This window comes from Scyliorhinus canicula, chromosome 5, assembly GCF_902713615.1.
Source record: "Scyliorhinus canicula chromosome 5, sScyCan1.1, whole genome shotgun sequence".
Taxonomy (NCBI): domain Eukaryota; kingdom Metazoa; phylum Chordata; class Chondrichthyes; order Carcharhiniformes; family Scyliorhinidae; genus Scyliorhinus; species Scyliorhinus canicula.
This window is the reverse complement of record NC_052150.1, coordinates 218,513,799-218,529,322: the sequence shown is the minus strand read 5'-3', so window position 1 is coordinate 218,529,322 and position 15,524 is coordinate 218,513,799. Positions and strand designations below refer to the sequence as shown.

Below are 15,524 nucleotides of genomic sequence, written 5' to 3'. Positions count from 1 at the left end.
TTGCAGACTGGATGGAGTCAGTTTTGGGTTGGAGGGGCTGCAGCAGAAATGATGGTGCATAGGTTCGGTGGACAATGAATGCCAGTGGCTGCACTAAACATTCATCAGTGTGGTGTGATGTCCCTTCATTCATACAACTTCTGTACAAGAGCTTCTTTATAGATGTATGAGTGTTTACAATGTTGAAGTATGTACTTGTCTGGGATTGGTGAACAAAGAACAATACGGCACAGGAACAGGCCCTTTGGCCCTCTATGCCTGCGCCGATCACGTGTCCTTTACCGCCTGTATCCTTCTATACCCCGTCTGTTCATGGTCTATCCAGATAAGTCTTTAAAAAAAAATTTTTTAAAATAAAAATTTAGAGTACCCAATTATTTTTTCCAATTAAGGGGCAATTTAACGTGGCCAATCCACCTAACCTGCACACCTTTTGGGTTGTGGGGGCGAAACCCACACAGACACGGGGAGAATGTGCAAACTCCTCACAGACAGTGACCCAGGGCCAGGATTCGAACCCAGGTCCTCAGCGCCGTAGGCAGCAATACTAACCACTGTGCCACTGTGCTGCCCTTATCCAGATAAGTCTTAACGGTCGCTAACGTATCTGCCTCAACCACCTCACTTGGCAGTGCATTCCAAGCCACCACCACCCTCTGTGTAAAAATAAATAAATAAATAGTTTCCCTACACACTCCTCAGAACCTTTCCCCCCTCACCTTGAACTTGTGCCTGTCATGTGAGAGTACCTTTAAGAAATAGGTGTTTATAAAAATATCTGTAGTGTGAGTACCTTTAAGAAATGGGTCTTTATTACTGCAGTGATGTCAGAGAGTGGGTGGAGCCGGGTTGTCTGTCAGCTTTTTACTTTCGTTTTTGAGCAGGCTACAGGGTGTGTTTTAGTTTCGTTTTCAGAGCTGGATAGCTGCAGTCACAGACAGAAGTTGTATGAATCTCTCTCTGTAATCTAAAGACTGTAAATCAATCCTGGTGATTTAAAACTTTTGCTTCTGATAAAGGTTTTGTTTTTAAGTCGTATCGATGTTAAAAATGAAAGCTTAAACGTTTACTTAGTGTTGTAGTCTTTGGGGGTTGTATTTGAATTAATGGTTGCTAAGATGTTCACTATGTTTTAAAAAGGTTAACTTGAGTTCATAGAATAAACGTTGTTTTGCTTTAAAAAATACTTTTCCATTTCTGCTGTACCACACCTGTAGAGTGGGCCGTGTGCTCCCCATACTATCCGCAATTCCTTCAATCTTACTATCATCTGCAGACTTGCTAATCAGACCAGCTACGTTTTCTTCCAAGTCATTTTTATATATATATATATTACAAACAGCAAAGGATCCTGAATTGATTGCAGCCTCCCTTCGGCTGGCAATGTTTTTGATGTATCTCCTTCCCCCCCCCCACTCCCCACAGGTCAAATGTCATTGATCCCCTTTGGTCCGCCCTCTAGTATCTTTCCTCAGTGATCATTGCATACTTCCCCATGAGAAAAGAATAGGGAGGTATGGTTGCAATTAAAGAGGTTGCACTAGCCGACCGGGATGGCGGTGGTGTAGTGGTATTCTCACTAGCCTAATAATTCAGAGACCCAAGCTAATGCAGCTTTGAATCCAACCACAGCGGATGGTGAAATTTGAATTCAATATAAATCCGGAATCAAAAGTCTAAAGATGACCATCACACCATTGTCGATGGTCATGAAAGCCCGCCTGGTTCAATAATCTTTTCGGGGGGAAATCTGCCATCCTTACCTGGTCTGGCCTACATGTGACTCCAGACCCACAGCAATGTGGTTGACTCGTATAATGCCCTCTGAAATAGCAATTAGGGATGGGCAATAAATGCTGGCCCAGCCAACGATGCCCGCAACCCCAGAAATAATTTTTAAAAAGTGGGCAGAATGGTCTTTTGTTTTGACAACCCTTTCTATAAGAACTTTGCCTATAGTTTGGCCGGTTATCCAAACAGATATCAGTCCTGAACCCCTTTCTCCTTAACCCCCACCCCCTTCAAACAACACCCAATCATGACTTGTACTTTCCGCTATCTTCGTTCCATTCTCCCACTCCTCTCCCCAGTTGTTTAGAAAGCTGGGATACTTTGGAATCCCATTTCCTAAAACCTTTCGGACCAGAATAAGATATTTGTAATGGCTGTAATGGCCACACGTTTGCTTATATTTCTTTGGCTGTGAAGAATTTTATCATGTCCTGCGGATGTCGTAAGATGCTTTTATTGATATAAGTTTGTTCATTATTAAAACAATTCTTGCTGGGACAGCTCCAAACCTGTAAACGCCACAGCAGTTTCTGATGTGCTGGGGTTAGCTCAGTCTTGAATGACTGCTTTCCCTCTCGATACTTTCTAAAGCCCTTACTTTATAATCTGTATTTACCACACCCCCTCCCGGTTATATTGATGAGGGGGTTCTCCCAATCTGTAATTACCACACCCCCTCTCGGTTATATTGGTGAGGGGGGGGTCTCCCAATTTGTAATTGCCGCCCCCCCCTCCCGGTTATATTGATGAGATGGGGGCTCTCCCAATCTGTAATTACCGCCCCCCCTCCCGGTTATATTGATGAGGGGGGGTCTCCCAATCTGTAATTGGCGCCCCCCCCTCCCGGTTATATTGATGTGGGGGGGGTGGGGGTCTCCCAATCTGTAATTGCCGCCCCCCCTCCCGGTTATATTGATGAGATGGGGGCTCTCCCAATCTGTAATTACCGCCCCCCCCTCCCGGTTACATTGATGAGGGGGGGTCTCCCAATCTGTAATTGCCCCCCCTCCCGGTTATATTGATGAGGGGTGGTGGGGGTCTCCCAATCTGTAATTGCCGCCCCCCCCTCCCGGTTACATTGATGAGGGGTGGGTCTCCCAATCTGTAATTGCCCCCCCTCCCGGTTATATTGATGAGGGGGGGTGGGGGTCTCCCAATCTGTAATTGGCGCCCACCCCCTCCCGGTTATATTGATGAAGGGGGGGGTCTCCCAATCTGTAATTGCGGCCCCCCCCCTCCCGGTTATATTGATGAAGGGGGGGGTCTCCCAATCTGTAATTGCGGCCCCCCCCTCCCGGTTATATTGATGAGGGGGGAGGGGTGTTTCCCAATCTGTAATTGACGCCCCCCTTCCTGGTTACATTGATGAGGGGGGGTCTCCAAATCTGTAATTGCCCCCCCCTCCCTGTTATATTGGTGAGGGGGGGTCTCCCAATCTGTAATTATTGCCGACCCCCCTCCCGGTTATATTGATGAGGGGGGGGTCCCCAATCTGTAATTGCCCCCCCCCCCCCGGTTATATTGATGAGTGGGTGTCTCCCAATCTGTAATTGCCGCCACCCCCTCCCGGTTATATTGATGAGGGGGGGGACCCCCAATCTGTAATTTAGCCCCCCCTCCTGGTTATATTGGTGAGGGGGGGGTCTCCCAATCTGTAATTGCTGCCCCCCCTCCTGGTTATATTGATGAGGGGGGGACCCCCAATCTGTAATTTAGCCCCCCCTCCTGGTTATATTGGTGAGGGGGGGGTCTCCCAATCTGTAATTGCTGCCCCCCCTCCTGGTTATATTGATGAGGGGGGTCTCCCAATCTGTAATTGCCCCCCCCTCCCGGTTATATTGATGAGGGGGGGTGGGGGTCTCCCAATCTGTAATTGCCGCCCCCCCCCTCCCGGTTATATTGATGAGGGGGGGTCTCCCAATCTGTAATTGCCCCCCCTCCCGGTTATATTGATGGGGGGGTTCTCCCAATCTGTAATTGCCCCCCCTCCCGGTTATATTGGTGAGGGGGGTCTCCCAATCTGTAATTGCCACACCCCCTCCCGGTTATATTGATGAGGGGGGGTGGGGGTCTCCCAATCTGTAATTGCCGTCCCCCCCCGTTATATTGATGAGGGGGGGACCCCCAATCTGTAATTGCCGCCCCCCCTCCTGGTTATATTGGTGAGGGGGGGGTCTCCCAATCTGTAATTGCCGCTCCCCCCCCCCCGTTATATTGATGAGGGGGGAGTCTCCCAATCTGTAATTGCCCCCCCCCTCCTGGTTATATTGATAAGGGGGGGGGCCCAATCTGTAATTGCCGCCCCCCCCCCCCCCCCTCCTGGTTATATTGGTGAGGGGGGTGTCCTAATCTGTAATTGCCGCCCCCCCTCCCGGTTATATTGATGAGGGGGGGTGGGGGTCTCCCAATCTGTAATTGCCGCCCCCCCCTCCCGGTTATATTGATGAGGGGGGGCCCCCCAATCTGTAATTGCCGCCCCCCCTCCTGGTTATATTGGTGAGGCGGGGGTCTCCCAATCTGTAATTGCCGCCCCCCCCTCCCGGTTATATTGATGAGGGGGGATGGGGGTCTCCCAATCTGTAATTGCCGCCACCCCCTCCGGGTTACATTGATGAGGGGGGTCTCCCAATCTGTAATTGCCACACCCCCTCCCGGTTATATTGATGAGGGGGGGTGGGGGTCTCCCAATCTGTAATTGCCGCCCCCCCCCGTTATATTGATGAGGGGGGTCTCCCAATCTGTAATTTCCCCCCCTCCCGGTTATATTGATGAGGGGGGGTGGGGGTCTCCCAATCTGTAATTGCTGCCCCCCCCTCCCGGTTATATTGATGAGGGGGGGGCTCCCAATCTGCAATTGCTGCCCCCCTCCCGGTTATATTGATGAGGGGGGGGGGGTCTCCCAATCTGTAATTGCCGCACCCCCTCCCGGTTATATTGATGAGGGTGGGGGTCTCCCAATCTGTAATTGCCACCCCCCCCCCGGCGGTTATATTGATGAGGGGGGGTCTCCCAATCTGTAATTGCCACACCCCCTCCCGGTTATATTGATGAGGGGGGGTCTCCCAATCTGTAATTGCCGCCCCCCCCTCCTGGTTATATTGATGAGGGGGGGGGGCTCCCAATCTGTAATTGCGGCCCCCCCCCCCGCGGTTATATTGATGAGGGGGGGTCTCCCAATCTGTAATTGCCACACCCCCTCCCGGTTATATTGATGAGGGGGGTCTCCCAATCTGTAATTGCCACACCCCCTCCCGGTTATATTGATGAGGGGGGGGGGGGCTCCCAATCTGTAATTGCCGCCCCCCCTCCCAGTTATATTGATGAGGGGGGTGGGGGTCTCCCAATCTGTAATTGCCCCCCCTCCCGGTTATATTGATGGGGGGGTTCTCCCAATCTGTAATTGCCCCCCCTCCCGGTTATATTGGTGAGGGGGGTCTCCCAATCTGTAATTGCCACACCCCCTCCCGGTTATATTGATGAGGGGGGGACCCCCAATCTGTAATTGCCGCCCCCCCTCCTGGTTATATTGGTGAGGGGGGGTCTCCCAATCTGTAATTGCCGCCCCCCCCCCCGTTATATTGATGAGGGGGGAGTCTCCCAATCTGTAATTGCCGCCCCCCCTCCCGGTTATATTGGTGAGGGTGGGTCTCCCAATCTGTAATTGCCCCCCCCTCCCGGTTATATTGATGAGGGGGGGACCCCCAATCTGTAATTGCCACCCCCCCTCCTGGTTATATTGATAAGGGGGGGGCAATCTGTAATTGCCGCCCCCCCCCCCCTCCTGGTTATATTGGTGAGGGGGGTGTCCTAATCTGTAATTGCCGCCCCCCCTCCCGGTTATATTGATGAGGGGGGGTGGGGGTCTCCCAATCTGTAATTGCCGCCCCCCCCTCCCGGTTATATTGATGAGGGGGGGTGGGGGTCTCCCAATCTGTAATTGCCGCCCCCCCCTCCCGGTTATATTGATAAGGGGGGGGGGGCCCCAATCTGTAATTGCCGCCCCACCTCCTGGTTATATTGGTGAGGGGGGGGGTCTCCCAATCTGTAATTGCCGCCCCCCCCCCTCCCGGTTATATTGATGAGGGGGGATGGGGGTCTCCCAATCTGTAATTGCCACCCCCCCCCTCCGGGTTACATTGATGAGGGGGGTCTCCCAATCTGTAATTGCCACACCCCCTCCCGGTTATATTGATGAGGAGGGGGGGGGGGGGGGGGTCCCCCAATCTGTAATTTCCCCCCCTCCCGGTTATATTGATGAGGGGGGGTGGGGGTCTCCCAATCTGTAATTGCTGCCCCCCCCCCCTCCCGGTTATATTGATGAGGGGGGGCTCCCAATCTGTAATTGCCGCCCCCCCTCCCGGTTATATTGATGAGGGGGGGGGGGGGGTCTCCCAATCTGTAATTGTCACACCCCCTTCCGGTTATATTGATGAGGGGGGGTCTCCCAATCTGTAATTGCCGCCCCCCCTCCTGGTTATATTGATGAGGGGGGGGTCTCCCAATCTGTAATTGCCGCCCCCCCTCCTGGTTATATTGATGGGGGGGGGGGGGGGTCTCCCAATCTGTAATTGCCGCCCCCCCCCCCCGGTTATATTGATGAGGGGGGTCTCCCAATCTGTAATTGCCGCCCCCCCCCCCCGGTTATATTGATGAGGGGGGGGGTCTCCCAATCTGTAATTGCCGCCCCCCCTCCTGGTTATATTGATGGGGGGGGGGGGTCTCCCAATCTGTAATTGCCGCCCCCCCTCCCGGTGTTTTGGCCTCCAGAGTGCCCGCCCCCTCGGGCTCTGAGTGACAGCTCTCGGGGCAGCGAATGGTTAAACGGGGCTCCGCCGGTCCGAGCGGGCTGGGTGAGCCGAGCCGAGGCGCCGCTCCGGTCGCCAGGGCCGAGTGATGTGGGTAAGAGCGAGAGAATTAAACCCCCCCCCCCAACGCGCGACAGGCAGAGCCGGCCTTAGATTAACTCTTTTCCCGCTGGACGCCGCCCCTTTCCCGGCCGCCGCGGGTCGGGGGCTGGCTGGCTGGCGGGTCCGGGGGGGGGGGGGGGGGGACAGGCTGTAGGCCGCTGCCAGCCTCCGGACTCGGATAGCCAAGCGGCGGCGATGCTGGAAATGGAGAGGCGATGGGTCCGGGCTGCGGTGGCGGAGGGAGGGAGGCCGGAGTGGGCCTCACCCGGGATGGTGTGCATTCTGTCCCGGGAGGCCGCTGACAGCAGACCCTCCTTCAAGTGCAGTTGCAGCGCAGACTTGTTGCGAAAGAATCGGTATGGAGAATGTGGACCTCCCCCCCCCCCCCCCATCTCCTCTCCAGCGAGAGGAATGTTCACACGAAATACATCATCCCTGTATTAATATCCGAGGAGATTTGTCCTTATGTAATGTATTATCCAGAAGGGAGATTTCCACATATCTCGTATTATCCAGCAACTGCTTTTATATTATGTGATATTCAGGTGATCTTGTATGTTCCAGATTGTTCTTGGGGCGATATATTAATATCCAGGGCGAGTTCCTGTGCATTATGTTGTCCAGAGGGAGATTTTCATATCTGATATTGAGCTTTTGCAGCGAAGAAAGAGGCCTTTCGGCCCGTCGTGTCTGCGCCAGCCATCGGACACCACCTATTTTCCCGCCTCTACCACCCTTTCAGGTGGTGAATTCCGGTTTCCCGCCACCCCCTGAGTGGAAAATGTTTTTCCTCAAAAACCGTAAATCTATGCTCCTTGATTATTGATCCTTCTACTACTGGGGAGGGTTTCTTCCAATCAACCCTATCTATCTGCCACATATTGTACACCTTGATGACTCCTCCTCTCCCACCCCCCCCCCCCCAACCTCTCCGCTCTAAGGAAAACAACCCAGCCTATCCAGCCTTTCTTCATGAAATGAAAATGAAAATCGCTTATTGTCACAAGTAGGCTTCAAATGAAGTTACTGTGAAACATTCCGGCGCCTGTTCGGGGAGGCTGGTACGGGAATTGAACCGTGCTGCTGGCCTGCCTTGGTCTGCTTTAAAAGCCAGCGATTTAGCCCAGTGTGCTAAACCAGCCCTTATAGTTGAAACACTCCAACCCTGGTCGCATCCTGTTGAATTTCCTCCGCACCGTTTCTCGTGCAATCACATCCTCTCTATACTGTGGTGACCAGAACTGCACACAGTACTCTAGCTGTTGCCTAACCAGCATTTTATACAGCTCCATCATAATCTCTCTGCTCCTTTATTCTATGCCTGGGCTAATAAAGGACATGCATCACGTATGTCTTGAGGCTTTCCTCCTCACTGTTACACCATCCATTTTCATGTCATCGGCGAACTTACTGATCATATTCCCCACATTCATGTCTAGATCATTAATGTACACTACAAACAACGAAGGACCCAGCACCGATCCCTGCAGTGCGCCACTAGACACAGGATTCCAGTCATAAAAGCAATCTTAACCATTACCCTCTGCCTCCTACCACTAAGCCAGTTTTGGATTCAAATTGCCCTGGATCCCATTGGCTCTTACTATTAGATCTGTCTCCCATGTGGGAATTTGTAAAAAGCCTTGCTGAAGCCCATGTAGGCTCGGGGAGGCGGTGGTGTAGTGGTATTGTCACCGCACGACTTAACCAGAGTAATGCTCTGGAGACCCAGGTTCAAATCCCACCACTGCAGATGGTGAAATCTGAATTCAATAATAATCTGGATTTCAAATCTAATGGTGACCATGAAACTTGTTAGACATGATCTCTCCCTGACAAAGCCATGCTGACTATCCTTGATGAACCCTTGCCTCTCGTTGGAGATTAAATCTGTCACTTAGAATTTTTTCCAATAAATTCCCAACCATTCATATTGGACCCATTGGCCTGTAATGACCTGTTTTTTTTCCTACTTCCCATCTTGAATAACGGTACCACATTAGCTCTCCACCAGTCCTCTGGCACCTCACCTGTGTCCAGCGAGGATTTAAAAATTCGTGTCAGAGCCCCTGCAATTTCCTCCCTTGCCTCACGCACAAGCCTAGGATATATTTAATCTGGGCCTGAGGATTTATTCACTTTTCAGCCCGCTAAAACCGCTGACAACGCCTCTTGCTCAATGCTAATCTGTTCAGTTATATCACAGTCCCCTTTCCTGCTTTATAAACCTACATTGTCCTTCTCCATAGTGAACAGGGATGCAAATAATCATTGAATACCTCACCTCCATCTTTCGGCTCCACACACAGTTGCCATTTTGGTACCGAATGGGCCGCCCTCTTTCCCTGGTCCACTTATCCAATAATATGCTTATAACCCGGCAGTGTTTTTTTTCATGCCCCTTCTTTTGTCTCCTAATTTTTTTTTTTAAGTACCCCCACCCCTGCACTTTCATACTCTAGGGCATCTACTGTTTTGAGTTCCCGAATCTGCCATTAACCTCCCTTTTTTTCCTGAACCAATGCTGTATATCCTTTGACATCCAGGGTTCTCTGGGCTTCTTAGTCCCGCCCCTTACCTTTACAGGAATATGTTGGCATTGTACTCTCTCTACTCCCTCTGCTCTAATGTGGATTTTCCTAGAAGTAGCTGCTCCTGGTACACTTTGGTCAGATCCTGTCTTATCCTTTGAAAGTCCCCCTCCCCCATGCAGAAGGAAGCCATTTGGCTCATTGAGTCTGCACTAATGCTCCGAAAGAGACTCAACCGAGGTCCACACCCCCTCCCAATCCCCATAACTCCGTGCATTGATCACTGCAAATCCACCTAACCTGCACATCTTTGGGCTGTGGGTGGAAACTGGGGCACCCAGAGGAAACCCATGCACACACTTGGAAAATGTGCAAACTCCACACAGTCACCCAAGGCTTGAATCGAACTCTGGTCCCTGGTGCTGAGACACAGCACTGCTAAGCACTGTGCCTTATTTCTGGTCCATCTTTGTCCTTTTCCATTACTCCCTTAGATCTTTGTTTTAATATAATTTCTTTTTTCATCCAATTCTTTTTTCCAATTAAGGGCAATTTAGCGTGGCCAATTCACCTACCCTGCACATGTTCTTTTGGGTTGTGGAGGTGAGATCCATGTGGAAACGGGGAGAATGTGCAAACTCCACACGGGCAGTGTCCTGGGGCCGGGATTGAACCTGAGTCCTTGGCACTGAGGCAGCAGTGCCAACCACTGCGTCACCACGCTGCCCTTCCTTAAATCTTATCGAGTCACTAGCACCAAAATGCTTCCCCACTGATACCTCTACCACCTGCAGGGCTTCATTCCCTAAAAGTACGTCAAGTACTGTCTCCTTGTGTTCTGAATGCTGGCTCCTAAAGCACTTCTGGATACACCTTGACAAATCTGCCCCCTCTAAGCCTTTCGCACTTTACCTATCCCAATTAATATTCATCGAATCATAGAATTAATGGTGCAGAAGGCCATTTGGCCCATCAAGTCAGCACCGGTCCTTGGAAAGAGCCCCCTACCCAAGCCCACGCCTCCACCCTGTTCCATGACCCAGTAACCCCACCTAACTTTTTTTTCGACACTAAGGGCAATTTATCATGGCCAATTCACCTAACCTGCACATCTTTGGACTGTGGGAGGAAACCGGAGCACCCGGAGGAAACCCACACACACACTGGGAGAACGTGCAGACTTCACACAGACAGTGACCCAAGCTGGGAATCGAACCTGGGACCCTGGAGCTGTGAAGCAACTGTGCTAACCACTGTGCTACCGTGCTGCCCAGGGAATATTAGGGAAGTTGAAATTCTCGGCTATTATTACCCTATTATTTTTACACTTCTGAGATTTGTTTACATATCTGCTCTTCTATATTTCCCTGACTGTTTGGGGGTCGATAGTAGACTTCCGGTAATGTGATTGCCCCACACACAAACACCCCTCCCTTCTCATCAGAAGACTCTACACTCTGGAATATTGAGTTGTGAATCCTGCCCCTCCCGTAAACATGTCTCTGTGATAGCAATAACATCATACTCCCATTTGATAATCAATGCCCTCGGTCCATCAGCCTTACCTATAAGACTCCTTGCATTAAAATAGATGCCATTCAGCCGTGCCTTATTCCCTTGTGCCTTAACATGTCTCTGTCTCTTGGTCACATTCTGGTTCAGGTGCAATCTGCCCGACTTGTGCAGGTCCCACCTTCCCCAAGAACAGATCTAGTGATCCAGGAAATTAAAGCTCTCCCTCCGACACCATCTCTTCAGCCACTCATTCATCTGCTCTATCCTCTTATTCCAATACTCTCGCGCTTGGCAGCAGTAGTAATCCAGAGATTACAACTGTTGCGGTAACTCTTTTCAATGTGCTACCTAGCTTCCTAAATTCTTGCAGCAGGACCCCATTGTTCTTTCCATCTGTACCGTCGGTGCCAATGTGAACCATGACATTGGACTGTTCACACCCCCCCCCCCTCCCTTCAGAATGCCCTGCAGCCGTTCAGTGATATCCTTGACCGTGATGCCAGGGAGCCATCACACCATGCTAGAGTCATGTCTGTGGCTGCAGAACCTCCTGTCTGCGCCCCTCACTATCGAATCTCCTACCACAATTGCTGTTTCACTCTTACTCTTTTCACCTTGTGCTTCTGAGCCACCCACTGTGCTGTGAACTTGGTTCTGGCTGCGCTCTGCAGAGCAACCCCTGCGCTCACCGTTTTCCAACACAGAAATGGTTCTTGAGTGTGAGACACTCTGGGGTTTTCCTGTCTGTCCCCCTCTGACTAATAGTTGCCCATTCCCCCTCAGACACTCCCTTAAGCTGTTGGGTGGTCACGTTTAAAAACATGCTATCCCTGTAACTCTCAGCCTCTCGGATGCACCATTGTGTCTCCAGCCGACGCGCAAGTTCTGAAACCTGGCTCTCGGGCTGGTCAAACTGGTGCCACTTTCTGAAAGTATGGTCATCCAGAATGCAAAGAGTGTCTAGGAATTTCCACAAGCTTCAGGCTGTGCAAAACATGGGGCTGAGCTCCCCAGTCATACATTTAGTTAAAAGGCTTTAACGTAGGGGGCAGCACGGTGGTGCAGTGGGTTAGCCCTACTGCCTCACGGCGCCGAGGTCCTAGGTTCGATCCCGGCTCTGGGTGACTGTCCGTGTGAAGTTTGCACATTCTTCCCATGTTTGCGTGGGTTTTACCTACAACCCAAAAATGTGCAGGCTAGGTGGATAGGCCAGGCTAAATTACCCCTTAATTGGAAACAATGAATTGGGTACTCTAAATTTATTTTTAAAACAAGGCTCTAACGTTAACTCCATGCCAATTAGAAAATTATTTATGTTTTTTTAAATGCTAGAACTCTTGCCTTACTATAGCTTTCAATGCGAAATAAGCAACTTGCCCACTACTGCCAATCAACTCTCTTCCTTGTAGCCTCTACTCCTGTAGCAGGACAAGACCACTCTTTGAAGATTCAAAAGTAAGAAAGTAGGCAAGCACCTCTTTCCCCTCTGCACCAAATTTCCACTTTGCTCCAAATTCCCAAACACACACACACACACACACACTTGGCTTTGTCTCACTCAGGATGTGCTCTCTTCCCAACTGCTCATGCATGAATCTTACAATAATCCCTTTCCTAAATAGAGCTGAGATGAATTGCACATTAGTTAACCTTCAAAAATAACCAACACCGATTGATGCCCTATCCAGAAATTGAGTGAGATTGTTTGTATCTGTTGGGACTCTTATTTTTCTCTTCTAATAAGAATCAGTAGTCCGGTTGGTAGAGGTTCAAAAATACGACTTTATTGCTAGTCACTGGTATACACTTGAATAAGAACTGCAGAACTGAATAAAACATGGCCTGTGGGCGAGTGCAAACTGAATAAAACTTAGAAATGAAATGTCAAACAATATATAAAGTCAAGCACGTGGCAAAAGCATAATCACAAAATAAATCACTAAACACAAACAAAATAGATGAATAATTCAGGATTAAAAACCTGAACCACGAGGTCCTATTTTAAAGGGGATTCTTACCTCTGGTTTAACTCCTCCTTTGTGTTAATTGGCTTCTAATTTTTAGCTGGCACCTCCTTGAATGTCTGTTACTTAGAGGATAACTTGTTAATCAAACATTGGAGATTACTTGAGATTGATTGGTGCCCCTCAAAACTAGTTTAGTGTTTGCGTGCGCAGCCTCAGGAAAAATACTGAGTTACTATTAATGTACTTCTCATGCTTTGCCATATTTGATAGTTTGGTGGAGGTCTAACTAAAAATTGATTAGTTGGATTGGATTGGATTTGTTTAATGTCACGTGTACCAAGGTACAGTAAAAAGTATTTTTCTGTGAGCAGCTCAAACAGATCATCAAGCAAATGAAAATGAAATAAAAAGAAAATACATAATAGGGCAATACAAGGTACAAAATGTAAATACATAGACACTGGCATCGTGTGAAGCATACAGGGGTGTAGTATTAATCAGGTCAGTCCATAAGAGGGTCGTTTAGGAGTCTGGTAACAGCGGGGAAGAAGCTGTTTTTGAGTCTGTTCGTGCGTGTTCTCAGACTTTTGTATCTCCTGCCCGATGGAAGAAATTGGAAGAGTGAGTAAGCTGGGTGGGAGGGGTCTTTGATTATGCTGCCCGCTTTCCCCAGGCAGTGGGAGATGTACACAAGGAACACTCTTCTCTGTATTGAATACAATGGAATACAGTGGTTAATTCATTATATGAAAAATGACTGGGTTCCCACATTCAGGACTACTGTTAATATTTTGCTTCTTGGTTATATGCATTCAACTAGCCCCTAAATGACTAATCCTAGACTCTATCTGTATCTAATTTTTATTATCCATAGAGTTTGTTCTTTTTTTGATACGCAATTAGAGTACCCAATTTTTCCCCCCAATTTTAGGAGCAATTTAGCATGGCCAATCTACCCACCTTGCACATTTTTGGGTTCGTGGGGGTGAGTCCCACGCAGGCACGGGGAGAATGTGCAAACTCCACACAGATAGTGACCCGGGGCCGGGATCGAACCTGGGTCCTCACTGCCATGAGGCAGCAGTGCTAACTACTGCGCTACCTTGTTGCCCGAGATTGTTCTTCTCCAATATATTATCCAGAGAGATTTTCAAATCTTAATATATTACCCAGAAATTGTTCTTATTATCCAGATTGTTGTATTATCCAGGGCGGTTGTTCATATCTAATAAACTATACAGAGAGATTGTGCTTGTGCAATGAATTGTCCACAGAGGTCCTTATGCAGCATATTATCCCAAGATAATGTGAAATATCACCCAATATTTAAAACTGTAATTGTTCTGTATTTTAAGAAAATTTGTACATTTTAATATATTTGTCCACCCGTCGGTATGTCTTGTTGAAGCAAGTTGCAATGCTTTCTTTGTTTTCCTTAAAATTCTACCAAAATGTTGGAAATCTTTTGTAGTACTCTAAAAATTGGAATATTTCTCACAATCCAATGCTGCTTTTGCTTATAGTTACATTTGCAAGCAACCTTGCAATAGATTTAAGTTCTTGGTGTATTTAAACAAACAATGAAATGGCAGTAGCCAAATTTGACGATACCTTTCCTGATAGTTGAAACGGGTTCGATGGTTGCAGTAATGTTGGTAAATATTTAAGTTGTAATTGTTCCCTCTATGTTGAACAGTTGACTTATTTATTTTTATTTAAATATAATTACATTGAAAGGACGTGGTTGGAAAATTCTTGTTGGTGGGTATCAAATGGCTCTGGTTAAAATTGTACAGTCAAGGTGATGGGGGAGGTGCCTGGAGGGATGACATCATGGGGCCCAGGGAAAGGTGAAGGGAAACCTGATGCTGAACGCACTTGGAAATCCAACAGCATCTGTGGAGAGGGAAATATGGTTAACTTCCTGATGAAAGTTCATCGACCTGACATGTTACCTCTTGTTTCTCTCTCAAGATGCTGCCTGATCTGCTGAATATTCCTAGCACTTGTTTTTATTTCAGATTTCCAGAGTCCGTAATATTTGGTCTTGATTGCTGCATGTTTTGATTTTTAATTTGCACAAAATTTCCTCCATTCTCTACTTTAATAGTCAGCTGTTGATCGCCACTCCTAGAATGTGTTTTCTGAGTGAGAGTAACTGTTCAGTTGGGTTTGAAAAATAAAATCAATAATGTCTAAAATGCGAATAGCAATTCGAGTTGACGTGCTTCTCAGTTCACTTGTGAGCTTTTATGTTACCTCGTTATTTCCTTCTTTCTGGAGAGCAGACTCTCCATGTCACTCTGTTTACTCTTTTATTCGGCTACTGGCACCACTGGGCTGTCCTGTGGATATGTGGAGTCGGTTGCTGTATCATTGGAGAGACTGGGAACTAATTCTCAGAACATTGGGACAGGCAGGGGCCATTCAGCCACTGGAACCTATTCTTGCCATTCAGTTAGATGAGTAGCTGATCTGTGCTTTATTCATATTTACCCACTTTCGCTCCATACCCCTTGTTAGCCATATTTAACAAAAAATGTGTTGACCTCAGTCTTGAACACTTCAATTCATCGAGAATCCTATTGGGATCAAGTTTTCCAAATTTCTGTTTCTCTTCATGAACAAGTGATTCCTGATTACCATTGCTGAACAGATCAACTTGAATTTTAAAGTTATACCCTATTGGATTTTCCCACCAGTGGAAATAGTTTCTCTTCATCTGATCTAATCTGATCTAATCCTTCTATCTTTTTCAACACCTTGATTTGGTCACCCGTCAATTTTTAATTTTTGAGTGAATGCAAATCAAG

The 15,524-nt window shown here is 48.4% G+C and overlaps 1 protein-coding gene across 6 annotated transcripts in view; it reads left to right on the top strand.

Annotated features, from left to right (window-relative positions):
* zbtb47b (zinc finger and BTB domain containing 47b) overlaps positions 1-15,524 on the top strand; it is a 311,756-nt gene that overhangs the window by 81,302 nt on the left and 214,930 nt on the right. The window contains exon 1 of one of the 6 annotated variants that reach the window (XM_038798524.1): positions 6,555-6,690. The exons of 4 other annotated variants lie outside the window; for them this stretch is intronic. In XM_038798524.1, coding sequence (XP_038654452.1) covers positions 6,685-6,690 — 6 coding nt within the window. In that variant the 5' untranslated portion in view covers positions 6,555-6,684. Of the gene's footprint in view, positions 1-6,554; positions 6,691-15,524 lie in introns of those variants that run through there. One more of the 6 variants, XM_038798526.1, reaches the window with a different exon arrangement.